Raw genomic sequence first — 21,502 nt, 5'->3', positions numbered from 1 at the left:
CTTATAGTGGTCAATATTATATATTTTTTTACCAGAGCTATAAATGTATGTATATGGTTTTGGCACGTACTTCTTTTGCCGTCTGAGTCAGCGTGCACCTTGCGCACCAGGAAGCCGTTCTTATACAGCAGGGCTCCTGAGGGCTGGGCCATGGCCACTAGTGGTTTCCCGCCGCTGGCCGTGCTCTTCATGTGTTTAGAGGCGGAGTCTGCCTGGCTGGTGTCCCCCAGCTCTGAAAAAGACTTCCGCATCTCCTCCTCGTCGCTATAGCGACAAGAAACAGAAGGGTGAGAAACCTGGTTACTATTTTACCACGCCTCCGTTGGCAACACATCAACCAATAACGTTCAACCAATCACTTTCCATCAATCTCACTCTGTGACCATCCATTATAAGATAGGATGAGACAGAGTAGTTCAATAGCAGAACACATAGGCCTATTCAAAGTCCCTCTCCCAGTTATAATGTGCATTTTGTCATCTACCAACATTTCTAAAGTGGTGTGTGGGTATAGCCTTGGTTATATAACATATTTACAAAGCACAATTCTACCTAGGGGAAACCTGAGTGAATGATAGTGTTTCTTCCTCTTCAAAGCCTTAATTTGCTGTCTTCCCCTCTTCCTCCCTCCTTCCCTCCACCATTTCTTTGTGATTTCCTCCTGGTCTCTAGAGAACCAGTCCACTCTCCTTGATCAAAACACACCGCAGCAGGAGAGCGACACGATCGATATCATGGCAGCTTTGAGGTGAAAAACAAGGGCATTCTGTTCCACTAGGGACTTCCTATCTCTGAGATAAATTTCAGACTTGTCACTGACTTTTTCAGTGGCATGTTTCCCCATTGTTTGTGAGAGGAACCCCTCCAAAATGGTGAAAAGTAGTACTTTCCCAAATGCGAAACTAGCTCAAACAAAACAAATAAATGGGTTACAATTGATGTGTTATTAGAAAACTATACAATGTCTGTGGTTATCAGTGCACGATGAAAATATAACTGTGTCTGTATCTTAGTATACAGTTGATTGTCATCCCTATACCAGTGAAGGCTGGTGGAAGGAGGGTGGCTTATTGTAATGGTGGAAACAGAATAAGTGGAAAGGTATCAAACACATGGTTTCCATTTCAATTGGTTTCCATGTGTTTGATGCCATTCCATGTGTTTCATATCATTCCATTACAGCCATTACAAAGAGCATGACCTCCGACTGAAGTGACACCTCCATACTGTACATAGAGCCAGGAGGTTTTCCTGATCACATGGCCTGACAGGAAAAACTCTGTTCGTAGTTATATATAGGCTATAATTATAGGGCCCAGAGTTTTTCTTCTTCATGTCACAAGATCAGGAAAAACTCTGTAGGCACTGCCTACTAAATGTAAACCTTGGCTTCCTACTATGCCTAGGATTTGGAGATAGTTTCAGCTCTCTGTTACATACCCCATCAGAGCAGCCATGAGGAGCCATTTCTCTTAACGAGAGCTTAGCAACTGAGGATCAGCTCTCTCAACTCTCGATCTGAGTGTTATTATAGACGAGTTAGTCCAACGATGTCACATTAGGTCCCACTGGGCACAGACATCAGTTTAATGTCTACTTTTGATATACATTTGGTTGAGTTGTCAACTAACGTGAATTCAACGTGAAATCAACAACAAAAAACATCCAGTCAATGGCAGCCCTGTGAGCAAATACAGCTTGTTGATGAGAGAGGTCAAAGGAGAATGGCAAGATTGTTCAAGCTAACAGGCGGGCCACAAAGAGACAAATAACGGCGCAGTACAACAGTGGTGTGCAGAACGGCATCTTTGAACGCACAACTCGTCCACTATGTTCGACTCTTATCAGTTAAAACAAGAAGAAGCGGCTCCAGTGGGCACGCGGTCACCAACACTGGACATTTGAGAAGTAGAAAAACATTGCCTGGTCCGACAAATAACAGTTCCTGTTGTGTCATGCTGATGGCAGAGTCAGGATTTGGCATAAGCAGCATGAGTCCATGGACCCTTCCTGCCTGGTATCAACGGTACAGGTGGTGGTGTACTGCCGTCCAATCTGCAGCAACTGCATGATGCCATCGCCCCAGCATGGACTAACTTCCCTGTGGAACATTTCTGACTTGTAAAATCCATGCCTTGAAGAATTTAGGCTGTTCTGGAGGCAAAGGGTGGTTAAACCTGGTACTAGATGGGTGTACCAAATAAACTGGCCGGTGAGTGTAGTTTGGAATTGAGGCAGGTTCAAATAATGATCACTCCAGTTCCACTCAAGATGAAGATACTGTACTTAGTATAAACAATTTACACCACATCCCCCTTACTTATATGATAATCCTACAAACATGGTTGGGCTGCTGCTAACATATTTTTACATGCGGGATAATCTGGATCTGACGCAGCAGTTAAGAGGATAGATAGCTCATTTTAAGAGCTGAACCTTTCCTATAATGTTTCCCAATACTAGTCAGTTAATCCACCAAATATCAGCCAAACCCAGTTTAAAACAAGGACTACAGTTGTTACCTCAGTTTCACCTGTGTAGAAGTTCACAAAACAGACGTGCAAACCACCATCAAAATGGACTCCCTTGGAAACCTTTGAGATTAAGATATGAGTAACCAGCAGTACACAACAACAGTTAGCTCTATATTAGCGAGAGACAGAGCAGGATGGAGAGCTAGTGAGAGCTGGTGAGCATGTGTCTCAGAGTTCTAGCCTGTTGCCTGGTAACTGCTGGCCTGCTTGAATCTCACTATACACTGTGACAAAGTAAAGGGAGAGAGAGAGAGAGCGTGAGAGGGGATGGACGGAAATGGGGGAGCGAGCAAGATAGACAGAAAACAAAAGCCTAGAAAGACAAAGCTGATATAGGAGGTAGGAGCCATAATAAAGAGGGGATAGGTGAGATAGAAGGAGAGGAGAGGAGGATAGGGTGGTGATGTGTAGGGGGAAGAGAGGGAACAGGTTGATTAGGTCTGGGGCTGGGCTGGCAGACCTGCATGGCATGCTGGGAAGTGTGATGACATTGTTGCACCAGTAGCTAAAGTGGACACAATAGTCTTGTCACACCTATGACACTTTCCCATTAAAACACATATGATGCGTGACAAGATACAGTATCAGTGTTCCTGTATACTGTTGTGGTCAGGTGAAATAGGGCACCCGATGCAGAGCAGAAGTAATCACAACGCCTGACGTACATTACCGTGATGATAGAAAGCATTTCATCCATGGAAATGGTTCAGCTTTTATTTTAGTCCTCAAAATAATCATTATCGTAACCAAAATCTATCAAAATCATCATTATGTAAATGAGTGATGTAGCTGTAGGTGTAATTTGCATGGTCCCTTATAAATAAATGAGTAAACAAAAAATGTAAATCATTGGACTGGTATATTGGTATTATTATGAGAATGTTTTTCAGGAGCCTGGTGGTGTCTATATTCTAATGCCAGTGAAATGGGTTCTTCTTATTCCTTCTTCTAACAGGTGATAGGAGCCAGCAGGAGAGGATACAATGGAAGACAGGATGATTATAGAAAAAATAGCCTAATTAAAGGTGCACTATGCAGAAATCACTCCACCATTTTGTGGTTGCAAAAATTCTAACAGTTTGCTTAATTTCAGTTTATGTGACAATACAAGCATAGAGAATTTCGAGATCATTGTACAATCTAAAACTGCTGTGAAATATATTTTCAATTACCAAAATATTATATTTTCAGCTGTTTGAAGCTGGTGTACAAAACTGAAAGTAAGACGCAAAAACAAAACTTAAGAACCATATGCATAGAAATAGCACACATAGAACACATATACCACTTCTTAAACTTGCTTTCAATGAGAATGATGATCTATAACTCACATTTCTATGTGAATTTGGTTGGGTTGCTCTAAAAGTTATATATTGCAGCTTTAACGGGAAAAAAAATCAGCAATGGCATATTTTCTGTGAACTCTGAAGCTCTTCCAACTATTGTATTTTTTCACAACTGACGCCAGACATATTGACATAGTAAGGCATGTAGCCTTGTGGTTAGAGTGTTGGACCAGTAACTGAAATTTTTCAACTCAGCCCCTATTGAAGATACAGTGGGATATTGATAATCTTGCACTTCCTCAGGCTTCCACAAGATGTCAACAGCCTTTAGAACATTGTTTCAGGCTTCTACTGTGAAGGGGGGCTGAATGAGAGGGGAATGAGTCAGAGGTCTGCCAGCAGCCACGCGCTCGTGAGGCGCGGTCATGTGAGAGTTACCTCGCGTTCCTTTGCTTTTCTATAGACAAAGGAATTCTCCGGTTGGGACATTATTGAAGATTTATGTTAAAAACATCCTAAACATTGTTTCTATACTTCGTTTGGTATGTTTCTATGACCAGTAATATAACTTTTGGACTTTTCGTCTGACCTTTCCGCTGGACTTGCACGCCCGTTTGGATTTGTTTACCAAACGCCCTAACCAAAAGAGGGAAATGGACATAAATTATGAACTTTATCAAACAAATCAAACATTTGTGGAACTGGGATTCCTGGGAGTGCATTCTGATGAAGCTCATCAAAGGTAAGTGAATATTTATAATGCTATTTCTGACTAATGTTGACTACACAAGATGGCGGATATCTTTTTGGCTTGTTTGGGCTCTAAACGCTGTCCTTAGATTATTGCATGGTGTGCTTTTTCTGTAAAGTTTTTTTGAAATCTGACATAGCGGTTGCATTAACTTCTTCGATATAGGGGGCCCTCTTTTAATTTTTGGATGAAAAACGTTCCCGTTTTTAAGAAGATATTTTGTCACGAAAAGATGCTCGACTATGCATATAATTGACAGCTTTGGAAAGAAAACACTCTGACGTTTCCAAAACTGCAAATATATTGTCTGTGAGTGCCACAGAACTGATGTTACAGAAAAAACCCAGATAAAAATACAATCAGGAAGTGCCGCATTTTTTGAAACCGCCTCATGGTAATGACTCCTTATATGGCTGTGGAGGAGCTAGGAGTCAGCTTACCCTTTCCACGTCTTCCCCAAGGTGTCTGCAGCATTGTGACGTACAGTGCCTTGCGAAAGTATTCGGCCCCCTTGAACTTTGCGACCTTTTGCCACATTTCAGGCTTCAAACATAAAGATAAAAAACTGTATTTTTTTGTGAAGAATCAACAACAAGTGGGACACAATCATGAAGTGGAACAACATTTATTGGATATTTCAAACTTTTTTAACAAATCAAAAACTGAAAAATTGGGCGTGCAAAATTATTCAGCCCCTTTACTTTCAGTGCAGCAAACTCTCTCCAGAAGTTCAGTGAGGATCTCTGAATGATCCAATGTTGACCTAAATGACTAATGATGATAAATACAATCCACCTGTGTGTAATCAAGTCTCCGTTTAAATGCACCTGCACTGTGATAGTGTCAGAGGTCCGTTAAAAGCGCAGAGAGCATCATGAAGAACAAGGAACACACCAGGCAGGTCCGAGATACTGTTGTGAAGAAGTTTAAAGTCGGATTTGGATACAAAAAGATTTCCCAAGCTTTAAACATCCCAAGGAGCACTGTGCAAGCGCTAATATTGAAATGGAAGGAGTATCAGACCACTGCAAATCTACCAAGGAGGGTGGGCATCATGTTCCCCATAGAAAGAGAGAGAGGGAGGGATAGAGAGAGAGAATGAGGGAAACAGAAAATAATGAAAGGGAATGGAGAGGAAGTAGAGAGAGAATACAGAAGGGGAGAGAGAGGGAGAGGGAGGGAGAGAGAGGGAGAGAGAGGTAGATGGAGAGAGAGAGAGGAAGAACAATATAATAGAAGAGGAAATAGAGAGAAAGGGAAACAAGGCCCATCTGCTAATCTTGCTCTCCTCCCTTATTGACTCAAATCTAGGGTTGCAAGGGGAGAGTATATTACTGGAAAATTTAAGTTTACCAGTAAATTAACAGAAATTTGGAAACTTTCAAGGAATATAAGGAATTTTAGTGGCCTTTTTGGGTACTTCAGATTATGTCTGTAATTAACTCTAGCCCTCTGTGTGGTCTTATCACGTGTAAAATATATATTTTTCAATCTAATAAGATTATATAAAACAATATAGAATGACAAAACTGTAAAACATTATCCTAAATATAAACCATCAACACCATTCGTGTTTAATAGGAGGGTTTCAGCATGAAATATCCTTTATATATTTGACATACTTTGGTTTATTTAACTAGGCAAGTCAGTTAACCTGTCCTCGCCAACAGCCAGTGAAATTGCAGGGCGCCAAATTCATACAACAGAAATCTCATAAATCAAATCTCTAAATCAAGTATTAGGCACCATTTTAAAGATCAAATTCTCCTTAATCCAGCCACAGTGTCTGATTTCAAAAAAGCTTTACAGCGAAAGCGCCACAAACAATTATCTTAGGTCACCACCAAGTCACAGAAAAACACAGCCATTTTTCCAGCCAAAGAGAGGAGTCACAAAAAGCAGAAATATAGATAAAATTAATCACTAACCTTTGATGATCTTCATCAGATGACACTCATAGGACTTCGTGTTACACAATACAGTATGTTTTGTTTGATAAAGTGCATATTTATATCCAAAAATCAAATTTTACATTGGTATGTTATGTTCAGTAGTTCCAAAACATGCAGTGATTTTGCAGAGAGCCACATCAATTCACATAAATACTCATCATAAACATTGATAATAGATACAACTATTATACATGGAACTTTAGATAAACTTCTCCTTAACCTCCAGCGTCGAGCAATCCCGTATCCGGGAGCGTAATCATAGCCTCAAGCTCATTACCATAACGCAACGTTTCCTATTCATGAAAAAAGCAAATGAAATGAAATAAATATATTGAAACACAAGCTTAGCCTTTTGTTAACAACACTGTCATCTCAGATTTTCAAAATATGCTTTAACCAAAGCTACACAAGCATTTGTGTAAGAGTATTGATAGCCTAGAATAGCATTAAGCCTGGCATTCAGCAGGCAACATTTTCACAAAAACAAGAAAAGCATTCAAATAAAATAATTTACCTTTGAAGAACTTCGGATGTTTTCAATGACGAGACTCTCAGTTAGATAGCAAATGTTCATTTTTTCCAAAAATATTATTTGTGTAAGAGAAATAGCTCAGTTTTGTTCATCACGTTTGGCTAAGAAAAAAAAACGAAAATGCAGTCACTTACAACGCCAAACTTTTTTCCAAATTAGCTCCATAATATCGACAGAAACATGGCAAACGTTGTTTAGAATCAATCCTCAAGGTTTTTTTCACAATTCTATTCGATGAAAAATCATTCCTGGCAGTCGGATTGTCATCAGAGGCAAACGGAAAAATACTGCAGCTGGAGATTACGACGGAGGACACCAAGCGACCACCTTGTAAATGTAGTCTCTTATGGTCAATCTTCCAATGATATGCTTACAAATACAGTGCCTTGCGAAAGTATTCGGCCCCCTTGAACTTTGCGACCTTTTGCCACATTTCAGGCTTCAAACATAAAGATATAAAACTGTATTTTTTTGTGAAGAATCAACAACAAGTGGGACACAATCATGAAGTAACCCCCAGAGCTTCTCCCCACGCCCACTCCCGTGCTGAATGAGGAAATATGTGTGTGTTTGATTGTGCGTGTGCGCAGAACATGTGGGCGCATCCACCTGCATTGGCAAGAGTGGGTATGTGCGCTGTCTCTCTCTCTCTGTCGGCTATCTAGTGGTGCAGCATATCTATCCGTGTTTGTGTAATCACATGTACACATGTTCAATGGTGATAGTTTATGCATTCATGTATTCAAGGGTTTATGTGCCTACTACAGTATCTGTATGGATGTTTCTAAAAATGACTACTCTATCGTCGGCCTCTTGTCCCTGGCATCTTGGCCATGTATTTTAATTGGCAGTCTGTTTCTATAGAGATGTTTGAACTGGATTGCCTCTCTCTTTGTAGATCTGTTCCCAGACCTGTTTCTTTGACCACATTTCAGTCAGCTACTCCAGGATTGCTGCTATTTTGGGGAAGTTAGTGGGAGGCTGTGGTCATACCTTTGTACAGGATGCAACAAGGACCCTTTAATGGAATGATAGGTGTGTGCGTGTGCGCGAGTGTGTGTGTTCAGAAGTGCGTGTTTATGCTTGCGCTGGAACACAGATGCAAGAGCAGAATGGTAGCTATGGAGCTGTAGCCATGGTGCTGTAACTATGGCAACAAAGCTTGGAAAGCCAGCAACTGAATTGGCATCTCTGAATCACAGTGGACTGAGATCCAGAATAGCAACCCTTGACACACAAATGTTTCCATCACAACCCAACAACATGCACATCATTAATAAGGATGCTAACAAATCTATCAATACTCTTCACTGTCCAAATACTATTTGAGTGTGTGTGGACTCTGGGTGAACTGTGTGTGTGTGTGTGTGTCAGAACACAGACATACCCATTCACACACTCAAAATACACCTAAATGCACAAATACTGTATGTAGAGTACCAGTCAAAAGTTTGGACACACCTACTCATTCCATGGTTTTTCTTTATTTTTACTATTTTCTACATTGCATAATAATAGTGAAGACATCAAAACTATGATATAATACATATGGCATCATGTAGTAACCAAAAAAGTGTTATATTTGAGATTATTCAATGTAGCTACCCTTTGCCTTGATGACAGCTTTGCACACTCTTGGCATTCTCTCAACCAGCTTCATGAGTTAGTCACCTGGAATGCATTTTAATTAACATTCTAATTAACAAAGCCCTGAATGAGTAGGTGTGTCCAAACTGGTACTGTAGATAACAAGGCATGCAGGCATTGAAGTGGAACTCACATTGTCCATTGAAGCTTCTCATTCTTGATTGAGTTGTACAGGGCCTGTGGAAGAAAAGTAATACACCAGTTAGATAATAATGACAAATAGTACACAGATTCACCTGGTAGAAACTAATGGCTGAATCCATCAATCAATAAACTATTTAGTCGTAAAGCCAGTTAATCACCAATCAATCAATAGTTTTGGCTCCTCCTTCCTTTCAAGAATCCTCTTTGTCATAGGGCAAAATTAAGTTTGAGCACTGCATGCTCAATTAAAGTGAGTCTATTGAGTAACGCAGCAGGCAAAATAGGATTTTTAAGAAAAAGCAAGTGTTTCTGTGTGCATCCTCATTGATAAATGCAACAGGCTTTTGGAGAGTGTCTGCATTTCGCTTCGCTCTCCCATAAATCTCCTGTGACAGCCAAGCGATTTAGACATTCCTATTCAAATCCAGCCCCTTTAGTGACAATGGGATATGCCAGCGGAATATGATCAACCGTTTAGCACTTAGGTTCTGTAGAGGTAGTGGAGTGCAGAGCTATCAGCCCCTGATGGTAAATTCATATTAAGGCCTAGTAGGGATGGGACTGATGGACAACTGTGACAGCTGACATGATGGAGAGGACTTTAGCAGGAAGTACATCATCACCACTACTGTCCCTCCCACATCCTCTGAATTCGGGGAAAATATACAATGGTGTACCGATTAAGGAGACAGGACACCATTATCAATACATAGTGGGTTCGGATCCCACTTCTCACACCAGTGTTGATAGAAAGGACAAAGGACAGGACAAATGGCTGTCATGGGTAGTAGGTCTGATCTGCCATTTAAATCAGTGTTGGCTTTATTTATTAATACATTCTGTCTGATTAAGAAACTGATGCTGATGATGTTCAATTCAATTGAATCATTCGAGTTGATTGACTGTTGGCGTTGGATTTCACCAACTATTCTAGAAATAATATTGCGGTGTGGTTTCTCAGTCAAACCCATTGAAATGAACAATGTGTTTGATGCAGTGTGTCCAATAAAACAAGTGTTCTAAGTTCCCTATTAAACTGTCCCTAACTGAAATACTTGAATGTCAGAATTTATGAGTATTCATGAGCAGCCAGACCATGTAGATTTTCGGTTCTGGGCCGACTCAAATTTCCCATTGCTATGGAGACAAACTGTATCAAATTGAAAATCAAACTGTGTTCCAAGCTTCATGAATATTAATATTCAGCGCAGATAGTTTCTTTGTGCGACGCCGGCGTTGGCATATTTCAAAGTCTTATTTACATGCAATCTTTTGTAGCACAAAACTCTTCAACATAAAATCTGGGGGTGAATTTGTGAACCTGAAAAACAGATGGATTGATCTGCTGTTGCTAGTAGCAACAGTGACGACAGCTATAGTGGCTCATTGAGAAATCTCATTACCTTGGGATTCATGGTTATGTTTTAGTCAATTATTGGTTTCTACATATATACACTTAAATGTAATTACAATTCCTGTTCATTTGTTTCTGATTGGAAAACCAGGCAAATTGAACCAAAAGCACAACATACTAACATAAGAAGTAAGCTGTATATCTCACATCTCAGACATACTGTTCACAGTGAACTATTGGGACAGTGACACATTATTTGTTGTTTTGGCTCTGTACTCCAACACTTTGGATTTGAAATGATACAATGACTATGATTTTAAGGTGCAGACTGTCAGCTTTAATTTGAGGGTACTTTAATCCATATCGGGTGAACCGTTTACAAATTACAGCACTTTTTGTAAACACTTCTACACAAATGTGGATAATACCATGATTACGAATAATCCTGAATGAATTGTGAATAATTATTAGTGAGAAAGTTACAGATATCATACTCCCCCCAAAATGATAACCTCCCCTGTCATTGGAATGGTGAGAGGTTAGCATGCCTTGGATGTATGATATTTGTGCGTCACTCATCATTATTCACGATTAATTTAGGACTGTAATCATGATAGTAATCATCCACAATGTAGAAATATTTAGAAACATGTTCTATTCTTATTTTCAATAAAAGTAACTCCAAACTGGCACAATACATTATTTACCATTAATTTCTATTGGGCACAAAATTATCGAAAACACAAACAAAACAAAAAGCAAATGCATCCAACACATTTGTAGAGCCACAAGCGTGATGTAATCATTGTGTGCTAGGAATATGGGACCAAATACTTAACTTTTGACTGCTTTAATATATATATATATATAAGTGAATTTGTCCAAATACTTCTGGTCCCCTAAAATGGAGGGACTATGTATAAAAGTGCAGTAATTTCTAAACGGTTCACCCGATATGGCTGAAAATTAAATCTGACAGTCTGCCCTTTCACCTCATAGTCACTGAATCATTTCAAATCCAAAGTGCTGGACTACAGAGCCAAAACAACAAGAAATGTGTCACTGTCCCAATACTTTTGGAGCTCACTATATCTACGTATATCTCAGAATACAGTACTGTTCATCCAAACTCCATTAGCTAGCAAAACAGATTATCTCAAACCCAGGGTCCAAAATACACCTTCTTTCCAAAAAGGCTATATCTTCATTAGGGAAGTATACATAATTACTGTAGTAGTATGTTGGAATGAGATCAAGCTAAGAGAGACTGATGCTGATAAACACATTACACTGGTCCTGACTGCCAAGGAGACCGTGGAAGGGAGTCTAATGTAATGGAGATGAGGGGGGAGTTAATGGTGGAATAAGTGAAACGTATGGGGAGAACCTGTCAGAACCAGAAGAGGAGGTGAGGAGGGGGGAGAGAGAGGGTGAGGAGTGGTGGGAGAGGCATAATGAGTGCCATTAGGAGCAACTGGCCTCATTCAGATCAGGATGGATGTTCGTCACCTTCACCTACGAGCTACGTCAGCGTCACACGCACGGCACCAGGGCAGCAAATGAGAGTTAGCCTTGAGGGCTGGTGTTAGCACCGGTTACTACACACAACATGCGGTAGCCTAGGTTACGGAAGGGCCTGTCAGCCTTGTGAACACCTAAACTGCAATGTACTCAACTAACAAATTATTCACAACCACATTTGGTCCATAAACTGTATATAGAAATGAATGCATCTGCGGATGTACAAGGTTGCATTGTCTATGATTGTCTATTTCCCTAAATTCCACACACTTATAGTATGTAAAGTACTAGGCATGGCATTTTACATTATGTTGACATGACAGCAATGCACAATGTAATCAGAAATAAGAAAACACTATGATTCTGAATGCTTCAAACCCAACCCCACTCACTTTAACCTATGCAAACACAACCAAAGTAAGTGTTGAACAGTGAAACATGGTCCACACCAGGTTGGGCTATATTAGTTGGAGTCTTACCCGGGTGGCACATTGTACCTTCTTCCTCTTGCGAGCCTGCGGGTGGTTCTGTCCATCCTGGGCCTTGCCCAGCAGGTCTGGGAACATAAGGGGCTTCAGGGAGCGTGAGCGGGGGGTTCGGGGGTAGCGGAATGGGTCAATCATACGGAAGTCTCGCCCATAGCGGACCGAGCACAGGGATCGTGAGCGCAGGCGCCCTGCCGAGTGCAGGCTGTTGACACCAATCATGGCCCCAGGATTGATGAAACACAGTAGGTAGCACGGGACTAGAGGCCAATTGCCTCAGTTTAGGCAGTCCGTTAGTGTGGACACAGAACGGTACACACTGGACAGAGTCAGAACGTCCTTTCTTTCTTCGCAAAATGTCTTCTTTCGTTCAGACAGTTACACAGTACAGCATGGCCGAGAAAATAAAAAAAGGTCTGTCAGTCTGTGTTGGCAGCTCCTAGGTACAATAGGGAGACTGAGGGCCAAGCAGTTGAGTGACAGTTCCAAGAAGACCGGCACAGGAAGCAGACGGCCACGGTGCCAGAGATCATCAAGCTATATCCTCTACACACACACACACACACATCAGGTAATCCGGAATCTGATCAACACCTTACAGGCAAAACCCAAAGTGCCAGGGCTTTAATAATGGATGATCGGACAGGTCATCTATAAAACATGTGCCGATTGGATGATTCCTTCACTGCCACTCACTGTATTCCCAAGGTACACCATCCACAGGTGATCAGTTAACACTTGTTGGATCAGATGCTGATTAAATTGATCCTCCAGGAGGTTTGATAGTCTTTCGAGTCCTATCGGGAGAACACAGTAGAATCTCTCAAACTGATCCCTAAACAGCCGGCCTTCTGTCCCCCTCCTGCCCAGCTAAAACAGCATGCCACGTTGCCTCCAAAAATGGCTCTGATCCAATTGGCCAACTTTTGACCAGTGGCGCAACTGCGGGTGACCGATACGTACACACACTCACACCGAAACACACACACACACACACACACACAATGACACACTCGCAGATGGTGCGCGACACTTGCAGAGGTGTGAAAGGACAGCCAGCATGAAACAGATGGGTGCAAAGGGTGGAAATTAAGAGGTAAAAAGGGCACAGGCTCACACACACATACGTCCTTGTGCTCATATAAACACACACACAAACAAACACACACAATGTAAAGGGTCAATAGAGGACAGTCTTCTTCAGCAAAGATTCCAAAAAGCACTCTCGGTTGCGTCACTTGCCCCGGAGAGATGAACAAAAAGAAATGAAGAAACAGGAGAAAAATGTAATGAACAACTGACTGACTGACTGACTGACTGACTGACTAGGCCAAAGTCCAAATAAAAGAGAAAAGGAGAATGACACTGTCAGGGAAAGAGGTACAGTAGGTACAGAGGTACAGTCTTATCCAGTAGAGTAAAGGGGGCTATATCCTGTTGCTCCCAGTGTAAAAATGGGCACCCTTCTGTCTGTCAGAATGGAGTGGTGACTACCCCTCTATTTTAGGAGATCAGCATCCGTCCATCTGTCCAGGACCCTTTTCAGCATCTACTTTTAACACCTTGTTCTTCTAGATCACATGTCTTGTCTCGCTCCCACTTTTCACTTGTTCCAAATCCTTTCCCATTGTGCCATCTGGAGGGGGAGGTTTAGAGTAAAGCTTGTCCTCCTGCTGTTGTCTTTCACACCTTGTTTCTCTCCGTCTTTCGCTTGTCTATCTTTCACCGTTCTGTTTTTGGTTCTGTGTCTTTCTGCTGCTGTGGAGGAGAGCTGCCAGAGTCGTACTGAGGAAATAAACCAGACAGCGACTGTGAATGTGCTCTCTTTCTCTCACTCTCTCGTTCGTATGCGCACCTCCCTCCATCCCTCCCCTCTCTGTCGGGAGCAAATCACAGCCTTCCAACTCACACCTCCAGTCACACACACACACACTCAGGCGCGCAGCACACACATAAGCCTCAATATACTTTGAATGGTAACTAGCATTCAGTGCTTGTTTCCTCAGTGAGGTGGGAGAGAAAGCGGTAAGGTGAGGGAAGGTGAGAGATGGTTGGAATCAGCATGTGTGTTTTCTTTTGTGTATGTATGTTTGTGTGTGCAGGGTTGGGTAGGTTACTTTCTAAATGTAATCCGTTACAGTTACTAGTTACCTGTCCAAAATTGTAATCAGTAACGTAACTTTTGGATTGCCCAAACTCAGTAATGTAATCTGATTACATTCAGCTACTTTTAGGTTACTTTCCCCTTAAGAGGTATTAGAAGAAGACAAAAATGTATGTTACCATTGAACAACATCTATTTCAGGATGAATCAATGTTAAAGTTTACATAGCTGGCCATATATTGATGTTGAATTTTACTTTATGGGTTGGTTATGTAGGATTCTTCTAACACATCGCTTTCTACTACATATAATAATTTGATTAAATTATACCTGTACTGCAGCGCCAGCTGTGCCAACAGAGACCCTGGGTTCGCGCCCAGGCTCTGTCATAACCGGCCGCGACCGGAAGGTCCGTGGGGCGACGCACAATTGGCCTAGCATTGTCCCGGTTAGGGAGGGCTTGGCCGGTAGGATATCCTTGTCTCATCGCGCAACAGCGACTCCTGTGGCGGGCCGGGCGCAGTGCACGCTAACCAAGGTTGCCAGGTGCACGGTGTTTCCTCCGACACATTGGTGCGGCTGGCTTCCGGGTTCGATGCGCGCTGTGTTAAGAAGCAGTGCGGCTTGGTTAGGTTGTGTATCGGAGGACGCATGACTTTCAACCTTCGTCTCTCCCGAGCCCATACGGGAGTTGTAGCGATGAGACAAGATAGTAGCTACTAAAACAATTGGATACCACGAAATTGGGGAGAAAAAGGGGTAAAATTCAAAAAAGTTTATAAAATAAAAATTATACCTGTACATTAAAAACCAAAGTTTATCAGAATTACAGTCAATCCAATAAATATTATTCCCCTTGAACTTCAAGAATAGGACTTAAACTTCAAGAATAGGATTTGGATAGATTATAGATTAGCCAAATTGTTTTACCTGAGCATAACCCCAAAACAAAGGATTTATTATGCCAGCCCTATGATTTTGTTATCATGGAGGACTGACTGGGCTCAATGATTCGAGTTGAAAAATAAATGCTGCACTCATGGAATGGCACGCTTTGAGCACTATTTACATGTGAAAAGGAATTCCATATGCTGCATTTTGCTATAGGCCTATTGTTGACCTTTTTGTTGGTGACACTTTGATATCTTGATAATATGCAGCTGTTTAAAGGCTAATCCACAGATGAAACAATAACAAAATGGTCGCACTGCCTCTGTTTTGGTAAAAAATTGAGGGATGAGCCTGGAAAATTTAACCACTCTCAGATTAATAGACAAAGCTGACCATCCATGATATCAAAATTATTGTTTTAACCATGTTATGAGGCTATACAGTGTTTGTTTACATTTACAATGTTTACAAACAATGGAGAAAAACAAGTTTATATTTTGGGTTCTCATGTTGGGTTCTCTGTTGAACTAAGCTCATGAGGCATTTATAAATTATATTATTCAAATTATATTATTCTCAATGGTGAGATGTCCCCGTTAAATCTATCAAAAGTGTGCGAGATTGAGCATGTGTCCATTAGGCCTGCGGTGTTTTGTCAACTTGAATCAGATTGAGCAATAAAAACCATAGCCTGGGATTCGCACTATGTAGCTGTTGCATGAGCGAATGTTTCACTGTCTGTCCGCTGGTTTCAAAAACAGTGATTGATAGGCAGTTTAAACTTCTTGAATTCAACCATTATTGGGCTCAAATACACATTTAGATTTGTGAACAGCCATCCACAACAACCACAATCTGTAAGGCGCAAATAGCTAAATGAGAGAGCAGCAGTGTGATTCACATCAATGCGCTATATAGATAACAATAATAAATGATATCCGTATCGCCGTAGACTACACCACTGCTGTCATCCTTACCTCTAAGCGTTTATTCAAATTGGATAATCTTTGGAAGCAGACAGCAGTCGCACAATTGGAAGACATACCTTGGACTGTAGCCTAAAAGCCTATTCCTGCGCTTTTCCCGCGATCTATCAAACACATTTGGTGTGTCATCATCGTGGTCAGACTCGTTCAGGAGGTGGGACAAACTTCAATTTGCGCCTTTTTTCAATGCTGATTTGAATGTCATTGCGAAAACAGAGAAGTGTCAAAGATAATTTTTCTAAAACATCCTTTCTGAATTTAAAATTAATCCTTGAAGTAATCACCTAGTTTTTCAAAAGTATCTGTAATCTGTTTACAATGTTTTTGCTGGTGACGGATTACAGTTACCGTTACATTTAATCCGTTACTCCCCAGCCCTGTGTGTGTGTGTGTGTGTGTGTGTGTGTGTGTGTGTGTGTGCGTGTGTGTGCAAATGTGTGTGTTTGTGTGTGGCGTGTAAAAATACATAATTTTAACCAGTAATGAAAAAGGTCAAACCAGACCATGCGTCACCAACAAGCGTGTGTTTAATAACAGTCTATTGATGCACCCGTGCGTCAATATAAGTAACATAGTACAAAAAATGCCATCAAAACCCAGTAGTTTAAACTGGAGATATCGTTTTTTTTTTGCATGGGCTGCATCTCAATCCATCGCATCCGCCTACGTTGGCCTTCCGCATCTGCGGTGGAAAGGGACAAGCTACAGCAGTGTTCGATGGTGTTCTCTGTTTTGCTCTACAACCCCCACAGGCCCCACGGGACTCGTTTGAAGGTAACCCATACAAATGAATGGAAGTATTGCCAACAAAAATAAAGGGTTAGAAATATGTGTCCAAAAAAACGAAAATATTTCCTGAGTTTTCTTACATATCCTAGATATAGGACAGACACTTCTTTTTTGCCATTTATGAATGTGATATTCAATGTGTTTCTATGGACTATAGTAGTGAAGGCCAAATTCAATATTTGATACAAATATTTTTTAATACCTAAAGCGGTCCTAAAATTCTAAATCAAATAGCTAAATGATCCATGGTATGACCATCTTAAAACAATTCCATATGTTAGCTTAGTACAACCAACTTAGTACAACCCCCCAACTGCTTAGCCTTTTAGAGGTTAACAATCAAGACAACCGCTATTGAATTATGAATATATCATCCCAAAACAAAATGTAGTAACACCATTTATAAAAGCATATTGCTTTTGCTCCTGTTCTTACAGTCAAGGCATTTGACTGCTGCACAAATGATTGAGTTTTAGTACTAACGCTTTCCCAAGAGTATGATAGCTACAATCGCACACCTGAAATTTAAAACAGTATCACCAAATACAATTTGTATGTATTGTATGCTCTACAATGATCCCCACCATGCGGAAAGAAAAGAGATGGAGGAGAAAATGGAGCACCTGTCAGGAACCTGTGCTGAGAAGAGTGATGAAGGAGGAGGACTAGCCTCCAGAGAATGTGTCAGATAGATGTATTGACTTAAGAATCAGTAAGAGGGACAATGGAACAGGATTAATCACCAAATCTACAGCCGTTGGGCTGACGAGAGATTTAATGAGGGTTTCACTCACACAGCTTGTGATGCATCGGTAGGACCGCAAGACTGAAACATCTCAGGTTTGTATATCTAACCGGGAGGCAAGACAAAGGACTAAGTGCTAGATCTATTCTCTGTATGCTCAAGCACAGATGCAAAAAAATACCACAGAAACAAGGTAATGAGATAATGAGATGAGATAATGAGATAATGCTTTGTCCAACACATCTTTCCTTGTCTTTTCATATATGCACTGCCCTTGCCAATGCCTTGTATGACCTTATCAAAGGCGGTAGAGCTGAGACGTCTGTCTCAAATGAACAGGAGGAGCAGAGATGACCCTTTAGTGGAGCTTAAGTGAAGTCCAAAGCAGCCTGCATTAAAACTGACAGTCTGAGGGACAACTTTAGTCGTGAGTAAAAGCCTGAGCCTCTCTGTTTCTCTCGCTCTCACATACACGAATGAGTGAGCACACACACACGTGCACACTCTCTCCCTCTCTCGCTCTCTCGTCCACTCTCTCTTATGTTCACTTGTGAGACAGCTTGGGGAGCAGGGGGGGTGCACTCTACAGCCCACATCTCTGCTGATCTAAGCAGCCAACCAGTGCCCCCCCTCCCCACCCCTCTCAGACATGACCTCTTTCCATAAGCCCAGACTGGCAAGGCTGGCACCCAGCAGCATGGCATAAGATATCCTGGCCTGGACGAATGTCTCTAAGAGGTTTTGGGGACAGACACACAGCCAAATGTAGAAGCAAAAGCACAGTTCACCCTCAAATTCCACAGAGAACAAAATATGATAAACTCTGCTAGTAGATAACCAATGATATAAATGATTACTGTTTTAAGAGTTCCCTAACATATGTAACCCACATATTCCTGATGTTTCATGTCCCCTTTTCAGCATATTTCCTCTCTAAGTGTAACCTAGTTCAGTGCATCGTTAACTGCTTTTAAAACCTCTGAGCTAGAGCAACTGTAGAGTAGAGAATGAGCGAGCAAGCTTACAGTCCCTGGCCCTGGCCTCTGCACAGTGCACAATGACTCACTGGCTTGGGCTAGCAGACAACCAATTAAAATAGGTATTTTAATAGCAGCTAACGTGGCTTTTCTAAGACCGAGCAGCTATAGGAGTTAAGGAGTAGCTAAAGGCTCAAGGTGAAAATCTTCTCCATGTGCTACACAAGGGCCCCAAATCCTAATTGTTATGTGTCATTGGTTTCATATCCACGTTTTTATAACAATTAAATAATCAGGAGACAGGAATTATTTCAACCATTTATCTAGAACGTGTTCATTTCAACACATAGAACCCTCATTATGCTCTGTTGCACAACCTCAATACAGAACATTTCCTCCCCTCCTGCTTAAATTGTCCCCATTATGAACAACAGTCCTGAGAAGGTGACTGTCAGCCCCTAGGTGACAACTGCTGGGTCAGGGTGTCACCCAGTAAAAGTACTGGACCACTTCCTGGTGTGGACTGGTGATTATGTCGGTGTCGCTTTACTCAACAGTAACTGATCTGTGTGCCTTTACCAGATGACGTCCTCGGCAGGATCCCACTTTGGTCCGTTGAGGTAGTTCCTAGCTAAGACGGTTTCTCCAGGATTGAAAGCACTGCCATTTGCTCTCAGTTCACAACGTTTGACTTTGCTCTCCTGTTAACGTTGCACTGTCTCCATTGCGTTGGGACATTTGAGTAGGTTGAAGCTTGTGGGAAAGCTTCGATGCAGGCAAAGCCTTGGTGGCTGCATGAGGCATGTTCCTGTAGGATAGCAAGAAGCTGTTAAAGCATTGGTGCAGTGTCCCTTGACCCTGAGACACTTTTAGCAGTAGAACCACTGGGCTTCTAAAGCCTCCAAGTACCCCCTAGAGAACGCGTGTGTCGGGCATCCCCTTTAACCTACAGTATGTATCAGATTAATCTACTGTGTTGTATTATGGGTGTGTGTGTCTGTGTGTCCTGTCCTCAACTTGCAGCGAGCAGACAAGTTTGCTGTCACTCAGTCAGAGTCCGCATCAGCGTTTCTTCTTCCTTCCCTACTATCGCGTCGCTTGTTAGATATTATGCATATTGATAGCTTTCTAGCAAACGTTCTCGCCTATTGATTTATCATAGTAGCAGGCTATCAGGAGGCAGCAGCATTCTAAACGATCAGACCAAAACATGAGAAGTGAACAGAGACAGCTTCGCTCTATTCAATCAGAGCAGCTGGATCAATGTTCAGTCCGCCCTTCTCTTTACAGACAGGAAAACTAGCAAGTTAAGTTATTTAGAGCACTATGCTGAGGAGGAGTACGACGCTCGCTTCCTTTGGCTGTCTCCTTGGCAGCAGTAGCTGCTTTCTTGGTGTTCACAATTCTTCAACATCACCACACTATTGTTCTAAATGAAATCACCCTCTTCGCCCTCATTATCCAGTTAATTCAAATATCGATATTAAGTCACATGCACGATTATCAGTTTCTATCGCCCATTCATCCATTGACGGCATTCATTCAGTGAGGAGAGACATATTAGCGCCATGGTACTAACGCCCAATAGCACATTTGTCATGGCCTCTTAAATTAGGAATAGATGTGAAAAAACTGGTTAACATGCTCTAAATATTTTTCTCTTTGTAATCAAGAAATGCTGACAACTGAGCAATTTAAAATGCAACTATTTAGAAAAGGTCAGGAAAGGAGGAGGACGTTGCCTTCAAAATGGCAGATTTATTTAAAATACAAAATCATGTGGCAGGGGGCATTGGCCTATGGCGGTTCTAGTGTTAAGGCATGTTTTGTGGTCTGTACAAACCTCTCTGCCAGTCCATTGGTAAATGGATGATACGGTGCAGACCTGATGTGCTGTACGCCATTGACCTGATGTTTGCATCTCCGACCACGAGCAACATTCTGTCCTCAAATGGACCTGCGAAGTTGACGTGTATTTGTTGCCACGCATCCTCCGGCCAATCCCACAGATGAAGAGGTGCAAGATGAGGTGCAAGATGAGGCATGTTGCGAACCTTCTGACATGAGGAACATGTTTTCACTTTCTCCTCAATACTTTCATCTAATCCAGGCCACCAGAAGTAGCTTTGTGCAATTTCCTTCATGTAAACCATTCCACAATGACCTGGGTGTAGATGTTTTACACTTGTTTCCTCAGCGAAGGCAGAATGATAACTCTCCTCCCCCACAGCAAACAACCGGACTGTACTGACAGCTCAGTTCTCATCGAAAGGTAGGGTTTCAGTTCCGGACCATCTCCTGCGGCTCTATCTTTGATGATAATGTCCATCACTTCAGATAGCACTGTTTCTGGTGTTTCTCCGCACTTGTGTTGAAGTGACTGGTGCATTTTCCACTTGCCTGAAGTAGAAGATGTCCACTTGATGTGACTCTGGCTTGACCACAGGTAGTGGTAACCTGGAAAGTCCATCTACATTGCGGTGCAGTTCTGACATGCGGTACTTGATGTCGTAGGTGTGTACTGAGAACAACAAAGCCCACCTTTGCATTCTGCTTGCAACAAGTGACAGAATGTCAGTATGTAGTCCAAAGATGCTCGTCAGCAGATGATGATCTGTAAGAAGGGTGAACTTCCTCCTGTACAGATACTCCAAAAACAATCCCTAGGGCTTCTCGTTCTATCTGTGCATAGTTACTTTCTGCTTATTTCAATGTCCTCAATGTGAAAGCTTCTCTTACCAGAAGGCATGATATGGGGCACGACTGCTCCCACACCATATGGACTAGCATCATAAGCTAGTTGG

General features: G+C 41.7%; 1 protein-coding gene across 2 annotated transcripts in view; it reads right to left on the bottom strand.

Moving 5' to 3' along the window:
• Positions 1-21,502, bottom strand: part of LOC110499153 (PH and SEC7 domain-containing protein 1) — a 106,814-nt gene that overhangs the window by 6,888 nt on the left and 78,424 nt on the right. Inside the window, exons 11-12 of one of the 2 annotated variants that reach the window (XM_021576100.2) lie at positions 8,836-8,879; positions 71-264 (exon numbers count right to left, since the gene is read on the bottom strand). In XM_021576100.2, coding sequence (XP_021431775.2) covers positions 71-264; positions 8,836-8,879 — 238 coding nt within the window. Of the gene's footprint in view, positions 1-70; positions 265-8,835; positions 8,880-21,502 lie in introns of those variants that run through there. The other variant, XR_005037951.1, reaches the window with a different exon arrangement.

The sequence above is a fragment of the Oncorhynchus mykiss genome, chromosome 20, assembly GCF_013265735.2.
Source record: "Oncorhynchus mykiss isolate Arlee chromosome 20, USDA_OmykA_1.1, whole genome shotgun sequence".
In the NCBI taxonomy this organism is placed as follows: Eukaryota; Metazoa; Chordata; class Actinopteri; order Salmoniformes; family Salmonidae; genus Oncorhynchus; species Oncorhynchus mykiss.
This window is presented reverse-complemented; position numbering and strand designations above follow the sequence as displayed.